This window comes from Plectropomus leopardus, chromosome 3 (genome assembly GCF_008729295.1).
Source record: "Plectropomus leopardus isolate mb chromosome 3, YSFRI_Pleo_2.0, whole genome shotgun sequence".
Classification (NCBI taxonomy): domain Eukaryota; kingdom Metazoa; phylum Chordata; class Actinopteri; order Perciformes; family Serranidae; genus Plectropomus; species Plectropomus leopardus.
In genome coordinates, this window is record NC_056465.1 from 20,763,964 (window position 1) to 20,777,923 (window position 13,960).

The 13,960-nt window shown below is 36.4% G+C and overlaps 2 protein-coding genes across 4 annotated transcripts; one reads left to right on the forward strand and one right to left on the reverse strand.

Moving 5' to 3' along the window:
- The first annotated feature begins 149 nt into the window (after positions 1–149).
- Positions 150–5,242, forward strand: samd13 (sterile alpha motif domain containing 13). Of its 3 annotated transcripts, XM_042516294.1 has the most exons (5): positions 150–331; positions 701–812; positions 3,470–3,512; positions 4,045–4,156; positions 4,245–5,242. In XM_042516294.1, the coding sequence occupies exons 2-5, from the start codon at positions 785–787 to the stop codon at positions 4,386–4,388; spliced, it is 327 nt and encodes a 108-aa protein (XP_042372228.1). In that variant the 5' UTR covers positions 150–331; positions 701–784; the 3' UTR covers positions 4,389–5,242. The 3 variants fall into 3 exon arrangements, with proteins under 3 accessions (XP_042372228.1, XP_042372234.1, XP_042372220.1); XM_042516300.1 differs by lacking the exon at positions 701–812; XM_042516286.1 differs by lacking the exons at positions 150–331; positions 701–812 and having other exon boundaries at positions 2,951–3,512.
- On the reverse strand, positions 5,243–12,184 carry uox (urate oxidase). The gene is made up of 8 exons (XM_042516276.1): positions 12,078–12,184; positions 10,826–11,038; positions 8,633–8,749; positions 7,632–7,710; positions 6,225–6,411; positions 5,962–6,085; positions 5,607–5,690; positions 5,243–5,521 (listed from the first exon to the last, which is right to left on the reverse strand). The coding sequence occupies exons 1-8, from the start codon at positions 12,096–12,098 to the stop codon at positions 5,447–5,449; spliced, it is 900 nt and encodes a 299-aa protein (XP_042372210.1). The 5' UTR covers positions 12,099–12,184; the 3' UTR covers positions 5,243–5,446.
- Positions 12,185–13,960: the final 1,776 nt, after the last annotated feature.

The following is a 13,960-nucleotide window of genomic DNA, read 5'->3' on the forward strand; positions in this document are numbered from 1 at the left end:
CTGTCTGTGTGTCTGTGTGTCTGTGTGTCTGGTAACAGTGATGTACTTCAGCAGGTGGCTGATCCTGCAGAACTAGAAACGCTGGTGTTAAAACTGGGGGGGGGGGGGGCCTACACTTCCCATGATTCTCTGCTGTCATGTGGGTGAAGGAAGCTAAACGGATGAAGAGAGGCTAGTTGCCTTCACTTGATTAAATCTTGATTTTATCACATGAATGTCGCCGTTTAATAGCTTGTAAAATATTTCAGTGATTAGAAAACTTTTTATCATCCAAAGTACGTGTTTATCTCGGACAAACTGTTGTTGTCAACCAGGAATCATCTCAAATAAGGTAACTGTTAAATCTTGTATTAGCGATCCCAGCTAACTATCACTGTTAGCTTAATACGAAGAGGCAGCGATTAAATATTAGCTATCGTCATTTGGCGTCACGTAATTTCGACATTTTGCTGTATTGAAATGCTCCTTTTAACTCTATGTTTTTGCCAATTAAGGTAATTTAATGTTTTGTGTGACGTTATTGTGCTGTTTCTAATCCAGCCAACAACGTGAGTTAGGGTCGTCATTTTCACTCACTGCATCTCTCCCCGCTGTCAGTTATTGACAGTGCTAACGCAGGCTTGTTTGTCTTTAGCAATGTTTTGATTAGAAATGTTCTCCTAACTGTTTTAACAACTGTAATATTTTACTGTTATTGCAGTTGAGACACCCAGTGAATGCGAAAGAGAAACAATGATGGTGTTTGAGCTGCCAACTCACTAAGTTCTCCGAGTGAAGACATCTGATGAAAAATTACTGCAACGTTACCGATTGTAAGAGACTCATTTAGCCTATTATGGCTAAATTGGTGCTTAAACGGAAAACCGCATGAGCTCAATGAAAGCACAAGCTTCATTAGTCACCTGCAGTCTGACCACAGCATGGTTTCTGTTTGAGAGTAACCACAGCTCGTGTTGTCAAGAAGCTTATGAGCAAAAGTTAGATTTTCCAGTGCTGCTCTTCACCCCCGGCCTTTTGACAGCTTCTTGTTGAACCTGTGCTATGTGACCAAGCATTGTAAAAGCTCATCTCAAAGTCCTCAAATGAATTCATGTTTATTTATTTATTTGGATCTCCATCATCCCCCACCAGAGTAGCAAGTACTCTTTAATTACATAGTAAAATAAAATAAAAATGTATATTTTTTTTAAATCCAAGGCAAAAAGAAACAAAGAACAACAAGAAAATTGTATTTTAAAAACAAACAAACAAACAACTTAAAAAAAATGGGGGAAAAAAGTTGATGACAATAATTACAATTACAAGTACCGTCAAAATTGTCTAAATAGTCGGTAAAACATTTGATACAGTTCAAAAATAATAGCAGTACAACTAAAAACAGCTCAGTGACTGAGAAAATGAAAAGGAGAGTTCTTCATAAATGATCAGTCAGATATCATTTAACAAAGTTCTGCGCCATCAAGTATGTACTTATCTAATGTGGAGATGTATATTAAACATGCCAGTGTAGTTGCAGGTAGAATTGTATAAAATGATGCACATAACTTAAATCTGATGTATTAATGTTGTTGAATTTGAGTATTATACTTAAACTGTTGAAGAAAACAGCTTCAGTATATGCAGTGTATTTCATGCTTGTGTAAAACTTATGGAAAATGGCTTTACCTGTAGTTTGTTTAAAGTGTCCACATTATGCACTGCCTGTGTTGTAGTGCATCTAACAAATATTTAAAAATGTCCATGGTGTCTTTTTTTTATCAGACAAGAAACAATCAAAAACCCAAATATATTTTTTTCACAATGAATGAAAAAAAATGAGAAAAGCAGCACTGCCTCACTTTTGATAAGGTGCGACTTTGGTAATTGACTTAAACAGTAAGTTGATTACCTGTTTCCTATTTTATGTTGATTGTCTAATTTATTATTTCCCTAATCATTTCAACTCTTCTCTGAAGGTTTCTCATTAAGATACTGAATAGATAAAACACTACATATTGTGTAAAACCTATGGAGACTTTACTTACCTGTTTATAAGGAATTGTTTTTGGTACAGTCTATGGGGATATATTGCGACTATTAGTTTTAATTTGCTACATGCTGTATTGGCTGTTTTGTAGGACTGCAACTAACAATTATTGTCCTCATTTGAAAATACTGAAAAATGTCCAAGGCGAGTTGTTGTTGTGTTATGTCGGGCTAGCAGTTCAAAACATAACAGCTTTACAATGACATGGAGAAAAGCAGTAGATCCTTACTTTTGAGAAGCTGGAAATTTGCTAGATAATCAACTTAAACAATTAACCGATTACCTGTTATCCACTTTCTGATGATTGTCTAATTGATTAATTGTCTAATCATTTAAACTCCTTTTAGAAGGTTTCCTAATAAGATGTTAAAGGTTAAGATACTATGTATGTTACCAAAAAAACCCGAAAGAAACGTTTTTTAAATTGGAATAATATACCTAAATTGCCTGACCAAGCAACCTCTGCCTATGTGGTGTATTTCATGCTTGTGTCGAACCTTTGGAAACTTATTTTATCTGTTAATTAGGAATTATTTTTGGTACAATCTATGGGAAATATTGAGACTATTTGTTTGAACTTGCTAGATGCTGTATTGTGTGTTTTGTAGGGCTGCATTTAATAATTATTATCCACACTCAACAATATTAAAAAAGGTGATGTGTTTTGTTGAACCAACAGTTCAAAACACAAATATGTGTCATTTACAATGATATAAAAGAGAGAAAAGCAGCAGGTCCCCACTTTTGAGCAGCTGGAAATTTGCTTGATAAGCAACTTTAACAATTAACTGATTACTTGTTATCTATTTTCTGTTGATTGTCTAATTGATTAATTGCCTAATTGTCTAAACTCTTCTTAGAAGCTTTCCTGTTAAGATACTAAATAGATAAGATAATGTATATGTTCCAAAAAAAAAGAAAAACATTTTTTAAATTTGAATATTTTACTCAGTAGCTCGAGGAAGCAACTTCGGAATATGCAGTGTATTTCGGGCTTGTGTAAAACGTATGTTAGCTTGTTTTGTCTGTTTGTTGGTTCACATACAATTTGTTGGGACTATTGAGAGCATTTGATTGTCTAATTTATTAATCACCTAATCGGTCTAACTTTTCTCCAAAGGTTTCTTAAGATACCAACCGTCAAGCTGAATGCCAGGACTATCCACAGAAAATGATGTGCAAACTGTTGAAAACTAAAGTTATTTTATTTCACTCTCAAACTGTGCCATAGCTTCAGTTAACAACTGTTACAAGCAGCTGTATAATTTACAGTGAATGTAAAAGTAGAGTTAATCTGAAGTCTTACTGACAGCTCACAATCTCTTCCAAATCATAGTTTTCTGAGTCGTTAACTTGTTGAAAGTTTCAGAAAAAGCTAACAAGTGGACTATGATTTGATGATTAATATTGTATTTATTTATTCTCCTTTTTGTCTTTTTACAGCCGGCATGGAAGACAAGGCAAATGGCTCTGTTGACACCAAAAGGTATGATTTACAACTTTTCAAAGACATTATTCTTGAAAGGATTTGTGAGAATGTGTTTTAACAGTTATTTGTCCTATGAAGTGAAATGCAAGTTTAATGTCCAAAGCCCTTTATGAAGTAATGTTGTATTAAAAAATACAGACATTTATTGAATATATTTATCTCTGTTCAATTATATGGAAATGTATTGAGAACAATGCAAGTTGTATTTTCTGAGCTCTAAATATTGGTGACTGTATCTCTTTATATATGTATTAAGTGTTATTGATTGAAAAAGATTTAATATGATATTTTGAGAGTTCTTTAATGTTATTCTGTATGACATTTTGTCTGGTTTTCTCATATGATTCTCCAATTTAGTAGTTAAAATGCATTGTTAAAAGAGTTTACTAGTAAGTTAATAGCATTTATAAAGGCCAGAGCCGCATTCACCTGTAGTTTTTGCCGATATTTTTGTTGCATGTGAAAATCCTGTTGTTACAGTAGAGTGTGCATGCACAATAAGATTAAAGCATTTACTGTGACCCCACAGCCCAGTGGAGAACGGTCAGCTGCCGGACCCTGCTAACTGGGGGGTCGCAGACGTCGTCAATTACTTCAAAGCAACAGGGTTTGAGGAGCAAGCCACAGCTTTCCAGGATCAGGTTGGAGTGCTCTTCCTGCTCAAAATTCCCGTCACATGATGAAAACAAACTAGAATGTCAGTCAAATATTTCTGTTCCCACCTGACAGGAAATCGATGGCAAGTCCCTGCTCCTGATGACGCGTAACGACGTCCTGACGGGGCTGTCGATAAAGCTCGGCCCTGCGCTGAAAATCTATGAGTATCACGTGAAGCCGCTGCAAACTCAACACCTGAAGAGCAACGCCTCGTAGCACCGCAGGCCGTCCCAACACCCACCTCAGTGACAATCATCGTGTCAGGAGACCCCAGGTTAGCTGCCACTTCACAAAGACTCTTTTGGCCACAGCGGCACCTTAACAGGAATTGAATGCTGTATGTTTTTATAGGCGTGGACCCCAAAAATGGGTTGCACTTGAAGTCCACTCAGCTGTTTACCCTTTCAGCCATTCTTTTTTCTGCTGCTTGAGAAATGTATTTTATTTTTTTGTGTGTTTTATTTAAAGGAAGGAAATTTTGGGCGATACTGTGCAGGTATGATTTGTGTGTGTGTGTGTGTGTGTGTGTGTGTGTGTGGGGTGTGTGTGTGTGTGTGTGTTTGTGTGTGTTTGTGTGTGTGTGTGTGTGTGTGTCTATGAAAGCAAAGTGAATTAACAAATGTTGGTTTAAAATAAGTATTTGTATATAAGATGATATATAGTTGAAAACTGTGTATGTTGTTGTATCCAAACACTTTGATACATGCAGATTCTGGTGCATCCCGTTTTGCCCTAAAATCAGTTTTTATGCTCTGATCTGTGCAGCTGAGTCAGTGAATCGTCCTTAGCATGTAACAATGAAGCATTTTGTTTTCCCAGACACAAGAAGCCAACTGAAAGCCCCTTTGTTCCTGCACACCTACGTTATCTAGGCCCAAGGCTCTTGATATAAAAATATTTATGTGTATATATTCTTATTTTGTTCCTACCTGTGGTGCTTTCAGCATTGTCGCAAGGACAACTGTGTTGAAGTGTGTATGACCAATGTATATGTGCAACATAACACTGGAGTTTGAATATCTGAATCAAAGATTTGCAATAAATGGTGCTCTTTTCTCACCAAAGAACAATATCAGTTTAGGAATTTATTGATAGTGTTTTACTTTTCTTTTTTTTCTTCCTTAAACAGTCAAAGCTTTAATCTTGAATGATAATTTGAACTTAAAAGGTAATATTTTTCCTCAGAACTTTGTATCATATTGACTTTTTTGTTCAGTAGCTTGCTCAGATTGGTGTGTAGATTGCAGCAGCATTTCCCGAATGTGTAGGTGTCTTCACAGCCTGGCTCGCTGTTTCCTGCGCACTGTCCCTGTGATGTTGCCTGAAGGGTTATCCAAGGCAAGAAGAACCTGTGATGAGAAAAAAAACAGGTCAGTAACTAAATAAATCCATGACTAAGTAACTTGAAAGATCAGTTGTAAAAACAGAACCTACTTCGTCTTTATTGGTGAGGCCCATTCTTGTCATGTCTATGGTGAAGTAATGCTGGTTGGGCATGACCATCTCGATTTCCTCCACCTAAAAGACAGAATATTTCCAGCCCTGAGTTTTTAGTCTGAACGAGCTAACGGTGCATGTGGCGTAATGTTTAACTTCAGATTTTTTATTGGTTGTTACACAAACAGTGCTTTGCCCTCCAGGATTCATTCCCTCCTCTGTACCATGCAGTGACTTTTAACATGGAAAGTAATCACTTGGTCTGAAGACGTGCTGTTACGTTTTAGCTGTATTTTCTTACTATGACTAAAACAGATTTTAGATTTGCTAAAAATCTTATAGAGGGACCTACCTGAGGAATTCTATCCAGGACCAGGACCTGTGTGTCGTACAGGGTCTTTTGCACAGAGGGTGAGAACTCTCCACGATCGTAGGGGCCAGCAAATTTCTCAATGATTGTCTCCTTCACACGCTTCCTATGAAGACGATGATATGATGATCATTAGATGCAGAAAGTATGTATTTTACTTGTAATTTGTCCTTTTTGGCAGATGAAGTCACAGACTCCAGCATGGATACCCGCAGTTAGGTTGTTTAGTGAATGTAGATAATTACCATGCAGCATTAAAGTCGACATCCTGAATATTGTTGTAGCACCACCTAGCATAGACAGAGGTGCAGAAACACCTGTCCTTGGTCTCTTGCAGAGTTGTGAAACGGTCTCGGAGGAAACCCTCAAAACCAGACTTGGTGGTTTTCAGCACCTTCATGTTCTGTAACCCACTGTGAACCACAGGGATGCCTGGGGCACAGAGTCGGTGAGTAATCAGAAAAATAAAGAAACATTTTGCACAGTAGCACAAATGGGCACACATCATGTGACAACAGGCCTCACAGTGGACACTCTAAAATCTAAAACTGAGCGTGTCACAAACCGCTCAGCAGCAGCATTAGTGGTATGCACCAGGGCCTGGCTATAATTTTAGATCTCTCAGTTTATAATATTTGCACCGCCTTCAAACCACAAATGATTTGATCAACAAGACTCTAGCGTTAAAACTGGACAAAGATCAGTGCTGGAGGAAGTAGTCAGATCCTTAACTTAAATAAAAATACTAATACCACACTATAAAGATACTCTGTTACAAGTAAAAGTTCTGCATTGAAAAATTGAAAGTAAAAGTTAGTAGATTCAGGAAAAAAGTATTTAAAGTATAACATAAAGTATACAGCACATAAAAATCTATCACTTAAAACACCCCAAAATTAAAAATCATATAAAAAAAAGCCTTCAAAATTATTTTTTAAAAACAAGCACCCCAAAAACTCAGAATTATTGAACAAAAAGGAAAAAACACCCACAAAACTTAAAATTTATAAAAGAGAAAAAATAATACAAGAAACACCACAGAATTAAATTATTTATTCATTTTTTTAGACCCAAAAAACATCAACAAAGCTCAAAATAGTTTGAAACATAAAGAGAGATAGAAAAAGACTTGTTTATCAAAACAGTTGGTAATTCAGTATATTACAAATGACTGATTGATTAATCAGGTAATTTTTATAGCTGCACTTAAACAAACTGTTTGGTAATTTAATTTGTAATAAAACATATTTTTATAAACTCTTGTGTTTTTATGCAAAAATCTTCATCTGTAAAGTAACTAGAGCGTTCAGGTAAATATAATGAAATAAAAAAGTACAATATTTTCCTTTAAATTGTAGTGGAGTAAAAGTATTAAGTGATATGAAAAAACAAAACTCAAGTACAAATACCTCAAATTTGTTCTTGAGTACAGTACTTGTTTTCCTAGTTACATTTCACTACTGACAAAGATGAAACCTGGACATCCAATTATTGCACCTTATTTTTCTCAAAACTTCTGAGCTAGTGAGGCTGCTTCACCAACAGATCTCAGAGGTATGTGCTTTGCTCAAAATGTAAATCTACTTTAAGTGCAATCTTGGTTTATGCAAATGCAGATGAACTATTGGAAGTGTGAGGTTGGTTGTGCTTACCATTCAGGTTCTGCTCAACATCACAGAAGTGAAAAGCTTCTGGGCTGAAGATAAATGCATGAGCATGCTCTACCCCATTCTGAGAAAAAAAGGCAAAATGGGTGTTTGATGAGGGATATTTTACATAATTGAACAAGTTGAGATGTACTTGATTTATGGTGCTGAAAGTAGTTTGAATAAAGTACACACTGCTTATAGAGTACCCCTGTAATAAGTCCTAGAAAGCTGTTAGCATTTCAGTACCTCTGGCTCCTTTGTCTTAACGTCAGTATCTTTTTTTTGTTTTTTTAATGTTTTTTTGGTTAGAAGCCTTAGATAACACAAGCTTAAGAGTCTTACATGTTTTGTTCTACTTTATAAAATACGTCAGTCAAACTTTAAAGCATCTCTGCGTCTTAAAAAAAGCAGTTGGCCACACATGGCCAAATGAGAATACAGATTGTCATCAGGCCGAACCGCTCTGAACACGGCTTTACAACCTTATAGTGGTGCTGACGTGTCATTTGTTAGCTTTTTACTTCTGATGATTACATTTAGGCTTAAAAAATCCTGAAAGTGGTGTTCATTTGTGCCAAAAAAAGTATTATAAACGTTTGTTCACCACAGAGTTTATTTTCTACAATGATCAAAAATCCAATGGAAATATCCCATGGGCTTTTTGACAAGAAAACCTCATTCCTGGGGCACTCTGTATTGAGATGAGATGAACTGCAATGTTTTTTTCATCTTTTTGGCTGTTTATGACAAATGTTTTGGCATGTTACAGGAAGCATGTGTTGTGTAACTGATTATATTAATGATAGCTGAATTTCAATTCCTGTATGTGAACCACTGACAGGAAACACTCGCATCAGTGAGTGTTAAGAGGTTAAAAAAGTTAAAGTAGTCTTTGATATCATTGGTTCCACTTGTGCTTTTCACATCGTGACCAGCAAAATATCTTCAAACATCAAAAAGACAAACTTTTATTTCCAGGATCACTGAACCGGGTGTTTTTTTACCTTCTCCAACCTTCTCCATGGAGCCTCCTCCATGTGAACTTTGGCCCTCAGCACATGGTTAAAGGAGGTCAGGAAATGATGACAGATATCTAGGGAGAACTGCTCGATGGTGTTTACCTGAACAGATGCATATAGCAGAGAAAGTCAAAAAAAGTCTCATGAATTAATAGGACATGAGAGGAAGTGCAGACTGAAATGAGTCGTAACAGGACAAACATTTCAACAGGGTTTGTTAACCTTTGACTTTATTTGATCAGTGTGTGTTTTATCTGAGGGTTGACAAAGGACAGGTCACCTGAGTTGGTATAGTGAGGTAAAATAATGACCGCATTAGAAGTCTCCCAGTTTAACAAAAGAGGATCCCTTTAAAATTCTTAATCCAAATCATGAAGTGCATTCAGTGCAGAGAAGTTTACCTTTTTAAAAAACGCAATGAGGGGATGTATAATTAATATGTGTTGTTAATATGTTTTGTTCAATCTGTAATCACCGCAGAGTCATGTAGTTGTATCTATCTGGGTGAACTTTCTCACATTCTTTACACTCAGAATTTGAGCTGCTCACTTGGATTTAGGGTCCAAAGAACCAGTCTGAACATTTATATGAAGTCCTGTATTCCTCTGCCATACAGGCAATGAATGAGAAACACTGCAGTTCTGCAGAATGTGCTCTCTTTTATTATTATTATCATTTATTGGTCTTACCTGCCTATTTGCACCATTGTAACTTGTATATTGTGCACATTTCATGGTGTAATGTGTTATATGTGTTCCTTTCTTTCTTTCGTTCTTTCTTTCTTTCGTTCTTTCATTCGTTCGTTCTTTTGTTCTTCAAGAGTACAGCTTCGTACCCAAGACCTGGATCTTCCCCGCAGATTACACTCAGCTCCGGAACTACGTCAAGGAGCTACACAGGAAACGCAAGAAGAAGACCTTTATCGTCAAACCTGGGTCACGGGTAGGTCAGAGGCCAGCAACAGCCCCAGAGCAATCTAACACATTCTTTCTTTGTCTGTCTTGGTTTTCTTTCTTTCTTTCTCTGTGTCTTTTTTTCTGTCTTCCTTCCTTCCTTCTTTCTCCTTAATAAAACTAAAACCATTATGTAAAGTTTGACATAGTATGATTGTACTTGATGTAGAATGTCCCTTTCTCTGATCCAGCTTTTTCAAAGAAATGCTAATTCTGGTAACGCCTCCCTCCGCTGGCTTCCAATGAACTGTTATGGACCTTGTAACACATAAGATGTTACCTGACATTAATGAATGTACCCCGCTAAGATTTTTTCTAGTGAATTTTGGCTGGTAAAGTTTATTGAGATAGCGTGTAGGCTATATGATTAAAATTCACGATTAGGGAAAATTATGGCAACAACATTACCCTTTTGGTCCTAACTGCCCTCCGTTACTTCTTTTTCTCCTCATCTTCATTTAATACAGGCTAATAACCCCCCCCATAATATAACCTCACAGAAAAAGTGCAAATAAAAGACAAAATAAAATTACAAGGATCCCCTCAATGCTTTAAATAATTAGATTGGCAATACCAGTACATTTAGATACTTATTATACATATGAAAGGCAAATTGTTTTAAGATTTATATTGTCCCACTCTTCAATAGAGCATTTTTAGCCCATTTCATGTTGTTCTCTGATACTTCTTAATGGTTTGTAGCATTTTATTTCCAAAAGAAACTGGCCTGACAATGTATTCTTCTGAAAACATGAGTTCAGATTCGTTTTTTAGTGAGCATTAGATATAAATATTTTACCCAACAGGATCATTGCATTAATTTTCTGCGGACAGTTTTCCTCCAGAGAACCTGACGTAATGTCTAAAGGTTTGAGTTAAAAATAAATGTTGAGAGGCCTTTTAGAGGTCAGTTTTGGATATTGGTCCATGAAGTTGCAACATAATAGACAAACAAATGCAACTCCTCCTCATTGCAGAATCTATATAACGGTATTTGTTCAATGTTTAACTGTTTTTTAGTGGTAGAATATCTTCATGAATTGATTCAGGAATCAATTGTTTTTGTAAATTGCTCTGAAAAAAATATTTCCATTGCATTCAAATATTAATTTCCTCTCTGATACTTTCTATGAAGACACATTGTTGTTGGTGGAGTGACAGAAGTTGTTGTGATGAGTAGAAAGTGGATGGAGTGCAGTGGACGGTCTCGAGGATGGTCACCTACCCCCTTAAGCTTGGCCAGGGCATGGACGGTGTTTTTTATGGTGTCGGTGGGAATGATGTCCGAGTTGTCCCCAGTAAGATAGTCCTTGCGTGTTTTGAGCGTGAGCTCCACATCGGCCTTTAGCTCGATGACGTAGTGTTGACTGCCCTGTCGCCTGATGACCAGCACCTTCACTGTGTTCTTGCCGTAGCCTGTTCGCACAAACTCCACATTCTGCACACACAGATGCACACATTAGTGACATGTTGCACTCTGGAAGATAACGTAAACTGATGTTTTGTGCCATTGGTATATATTTGCATATATTTACATTTGCATTAACTTAACTTGATGTACTTACTGTTTTGCGTTCTTTTTATCTTCTTTCTTTTTTTTTGAGATTTGTAGTTTTTGTTATTTTTTTGTAGAATGACATACAGTAGATACAATGTAGGCAGGGAACTAATAAAAATGACATTGCCTAACAGTGCTAAGAAACAACCTCTTTAAAGAATAAAGCATTGCATCATACATAATAATCAAAAAGCCAACATAAACAACATTAATTAAAAAGCTAACAATGTGAATTCGGCCGAGTTTATCTATTTTCTTTTAACTTGGTCTTGGGTCATTTTGTAGTCTTTCGCCAATTTGCATGAGCCATGATAATAGAGCACTTTTAATAATTTAGATTGACCTGTTACCTTTAACAGATAAAGCTGATTTTTATTTTAAGCTATGAGAGTTTGATGATTTATCTATGAGTGTGTTACGTGTAATACCATCAACATGCCACTTTGTTTAGAGTGAAACTTGTTCATGAATGGTTGCCTCAGCTTGTTTTTTTCCCCCACATTTCAACATTCCTTTGTGCCTGTAATGTTTTCATAAAACCAGTCTGCTGATGGTAACATAAAAAAAATACACAACAAAAAATACTGAATTTGAATTAATTTATAGGGATTAATGTAGGAGAAAATCTGCAGGTTTATTTTGATGGATTTATTCAAGATAAATTTGAAATCTTTAAACAATCTGCATTGAGAGAAATATGGTGTATACTGTAAGCTTACAGCTTTAGGGTTTCAGTTTATGATTTAGATGTTATTATTTATTTTTGTGAGATGAAAACGCAGGTTTGTTCAACAGACCATTGTTAGCCCCACTGGTCGTTCACCCCAAAAATGAGAAACTCCACTGTTGAGTCATTTAATGTGTCCTCTAAAAGATGCATTTTGTTATTTATGTTATGTATAATATAATGAATGCTTACCTGATCTGAAGAGGATGCCATGATTTCTTCCTTTCCTTTATCTCCTGTCTGTCTGCCCTCAGTTCCTGTCCTCAGTAACAGATATCTCTACCGATGGAGGAGGATTTTGTAGTGAGGGTGGTGCTACCTTTGCACTTTGGCTACAGTCATATTTGATGAACCCGTTTTTCTTGTTATACTCTCAGACAAGTAAATGTTCATAACAACTCAATTTTTCATGCTTAACATGCGCATGTAGGATCACAGAGAGAACCCAAATTGCATAAAATAGAAACAGATCTTTTTGTTGTGTTGCGACCCAACTGTTGTTTTATCAGTGAACTATCTGATCTGTGGTGGGGAAAACATCATAGTTCCACTCAGTCAGGTTATACTTTGAGATTCAAGAGCTGAGACACCTGGCAAAGACATTATTACTCAGCACTTACCCCAATGAATGTGATTCTTGTCCTTATATTAGCACCACTGTCTTTATAAGGGACCCCCTTATAGAGGGTTTGTAATTATTTACTAATAGCTTTATTAAATGTTATTTATTAATGGCCCATAGATAACTTATAAATCACTTTTGGGTTGCCAGGTTGTGACAAAACAATGGAGTTGAGCATATTTTGTTGTACACTTAGTTTAATGTCTATGTTAATGCATAATATTAATTCTAGACAGAGTTTTGTTTACTGTTTGTTGGCACATTACAGTGCTGGGGCTGTGCAGATGTGCACTGCCTCCTCACAGCAAGAGTGTTTGTCCTGCGAAAAGTTTGCCCCTCCTCCTGTGTTAGTGTGGGTTTTCTCCGAGCACAGGTTAGGTTAATGTTTACTCGGAACTGCTGACAGTTAATGTGAGTATGGATAGTTTTCTGTCTCTGTGTGTCATTACAGTGATTGTCCGGTGACCTGTCCTCAGTGTACCATGGCATGGTACACCGGTTAAGCAGTTACAGATCATGGATATATATGATGATGAGACTGCATTGTTTTACTGGGGAAGCGGAGGTTGTGCGGGTCATCTATTAATCTAAGGGTTGGTGGTTTGGTTCATGGCCCCTTCAGTCTGCATGTCAAAGTATCTTTGGGCAACATACTGAATCCCAAATTATTCCCAGTGGCTGTTCCATTGGTGTGTTATTGTGCATTAATGGTTAAAAAGTAAATAGTAGAAGGCACCTTACAGAGTAATGTCAGCCAGCAGTTTATGTATGTGTATGTGAAGGGGTGAATGTGACTCGTAGTGTGAAAGCGCTTTGAGCGATCAAACGATTTGAAAAGCGTTATATAAGTGCATGTCCATCCATCCATTTCATTTCATTTCCTGGTTGCACTGACTTTCTGTTGTGTATCATTTTTATGCCAGTGGTGGGCCACTTATTTAGTAGGTTAATGATCTCTTGAAAAAGAGTATAGGGATTTTGATCCATACATATTTGATTTTATAATTTCTTTTCACACAGATCCCCTCTAATTTATCTGCCCTGTGTATCCTTCATTAAGTGAGAGCATTTGCTGCTCTCATGAATCATGCAGAATAATTTTACTGCTGTTGGTGTATGTTCAATATTTACAGTAAAGTTTGGAGGTTCCCATTCTGTCATAAATACAGATTGTTTTCCCCATTTTGTTTTTTGTGTCTGTAAATGTTCAATGTTAAATTATAAGTAAATGTGAGTTTGTCAACTAATAAGCCATCAGTTCTGCAGTTGTAAGTGATAAATATGTATTTAGTATTTTTTTCACCTTCTGATAAACATCAAGCTTGCCTTTACAAATGTTTGTCTTACCAAGCAGGCATGGATCGGTCAGTTATAAATTTTTACATGTTATTTATAAATGGATTTGACTCTGCACTCTTTCCCAGGAGGTAAATGATCAAACAGTACAATGGAG

What these genes read in the sequence shown, in the direction of transcription:
- samd13 (XM_042516286.1), top strand. Translation starts at nt 3,424, where the DNA reads ATGATTAATATTGTATTTATTTATTCTCCTTTTTGTCTTTTTACAGCC. An exon ending in GGCTCTGTTGACACCAAAAG is followed by an intron (nt 3,513 to 4,044) that starts GTATGATTTACA and finishes GTGACCCCACAG; the next exon opens with CCCAGTGGAGAACGGTCAGC. An exon ending in CCACAGCTTTCCAGGATCAG is followed by an intron (nt 4,157 to 4,244) that starts GTTGGAGTGCTC and finishes CCCACCTGACAG; the next exon opens with GAAATCGATGGCAAGTCCCT.
- uox (XM_042516276.1), bottom strand. Translation starts at nt 12,098, where the DNA reads ATGGCATCCTCTTCAGATCAG. An exon ending in TGTTGAGCAGAACCTGAATG is followed by an intron (nt 6,412 to 7,631) that starts GTAAGCACAACC and finishes TCTGTGCCCCAG; the next exon opens with GCATCCCTGTGGTTCACAGT. An exon ending in GCCTCACCAATAAAGACGAA is followed by an intron (nt 5,522 to 5,606) that starts GTAGGTTCTGTT and finishes TTCTCATCACAG; the next exon opens with GTTCTTCTTGCCTTGGATAA.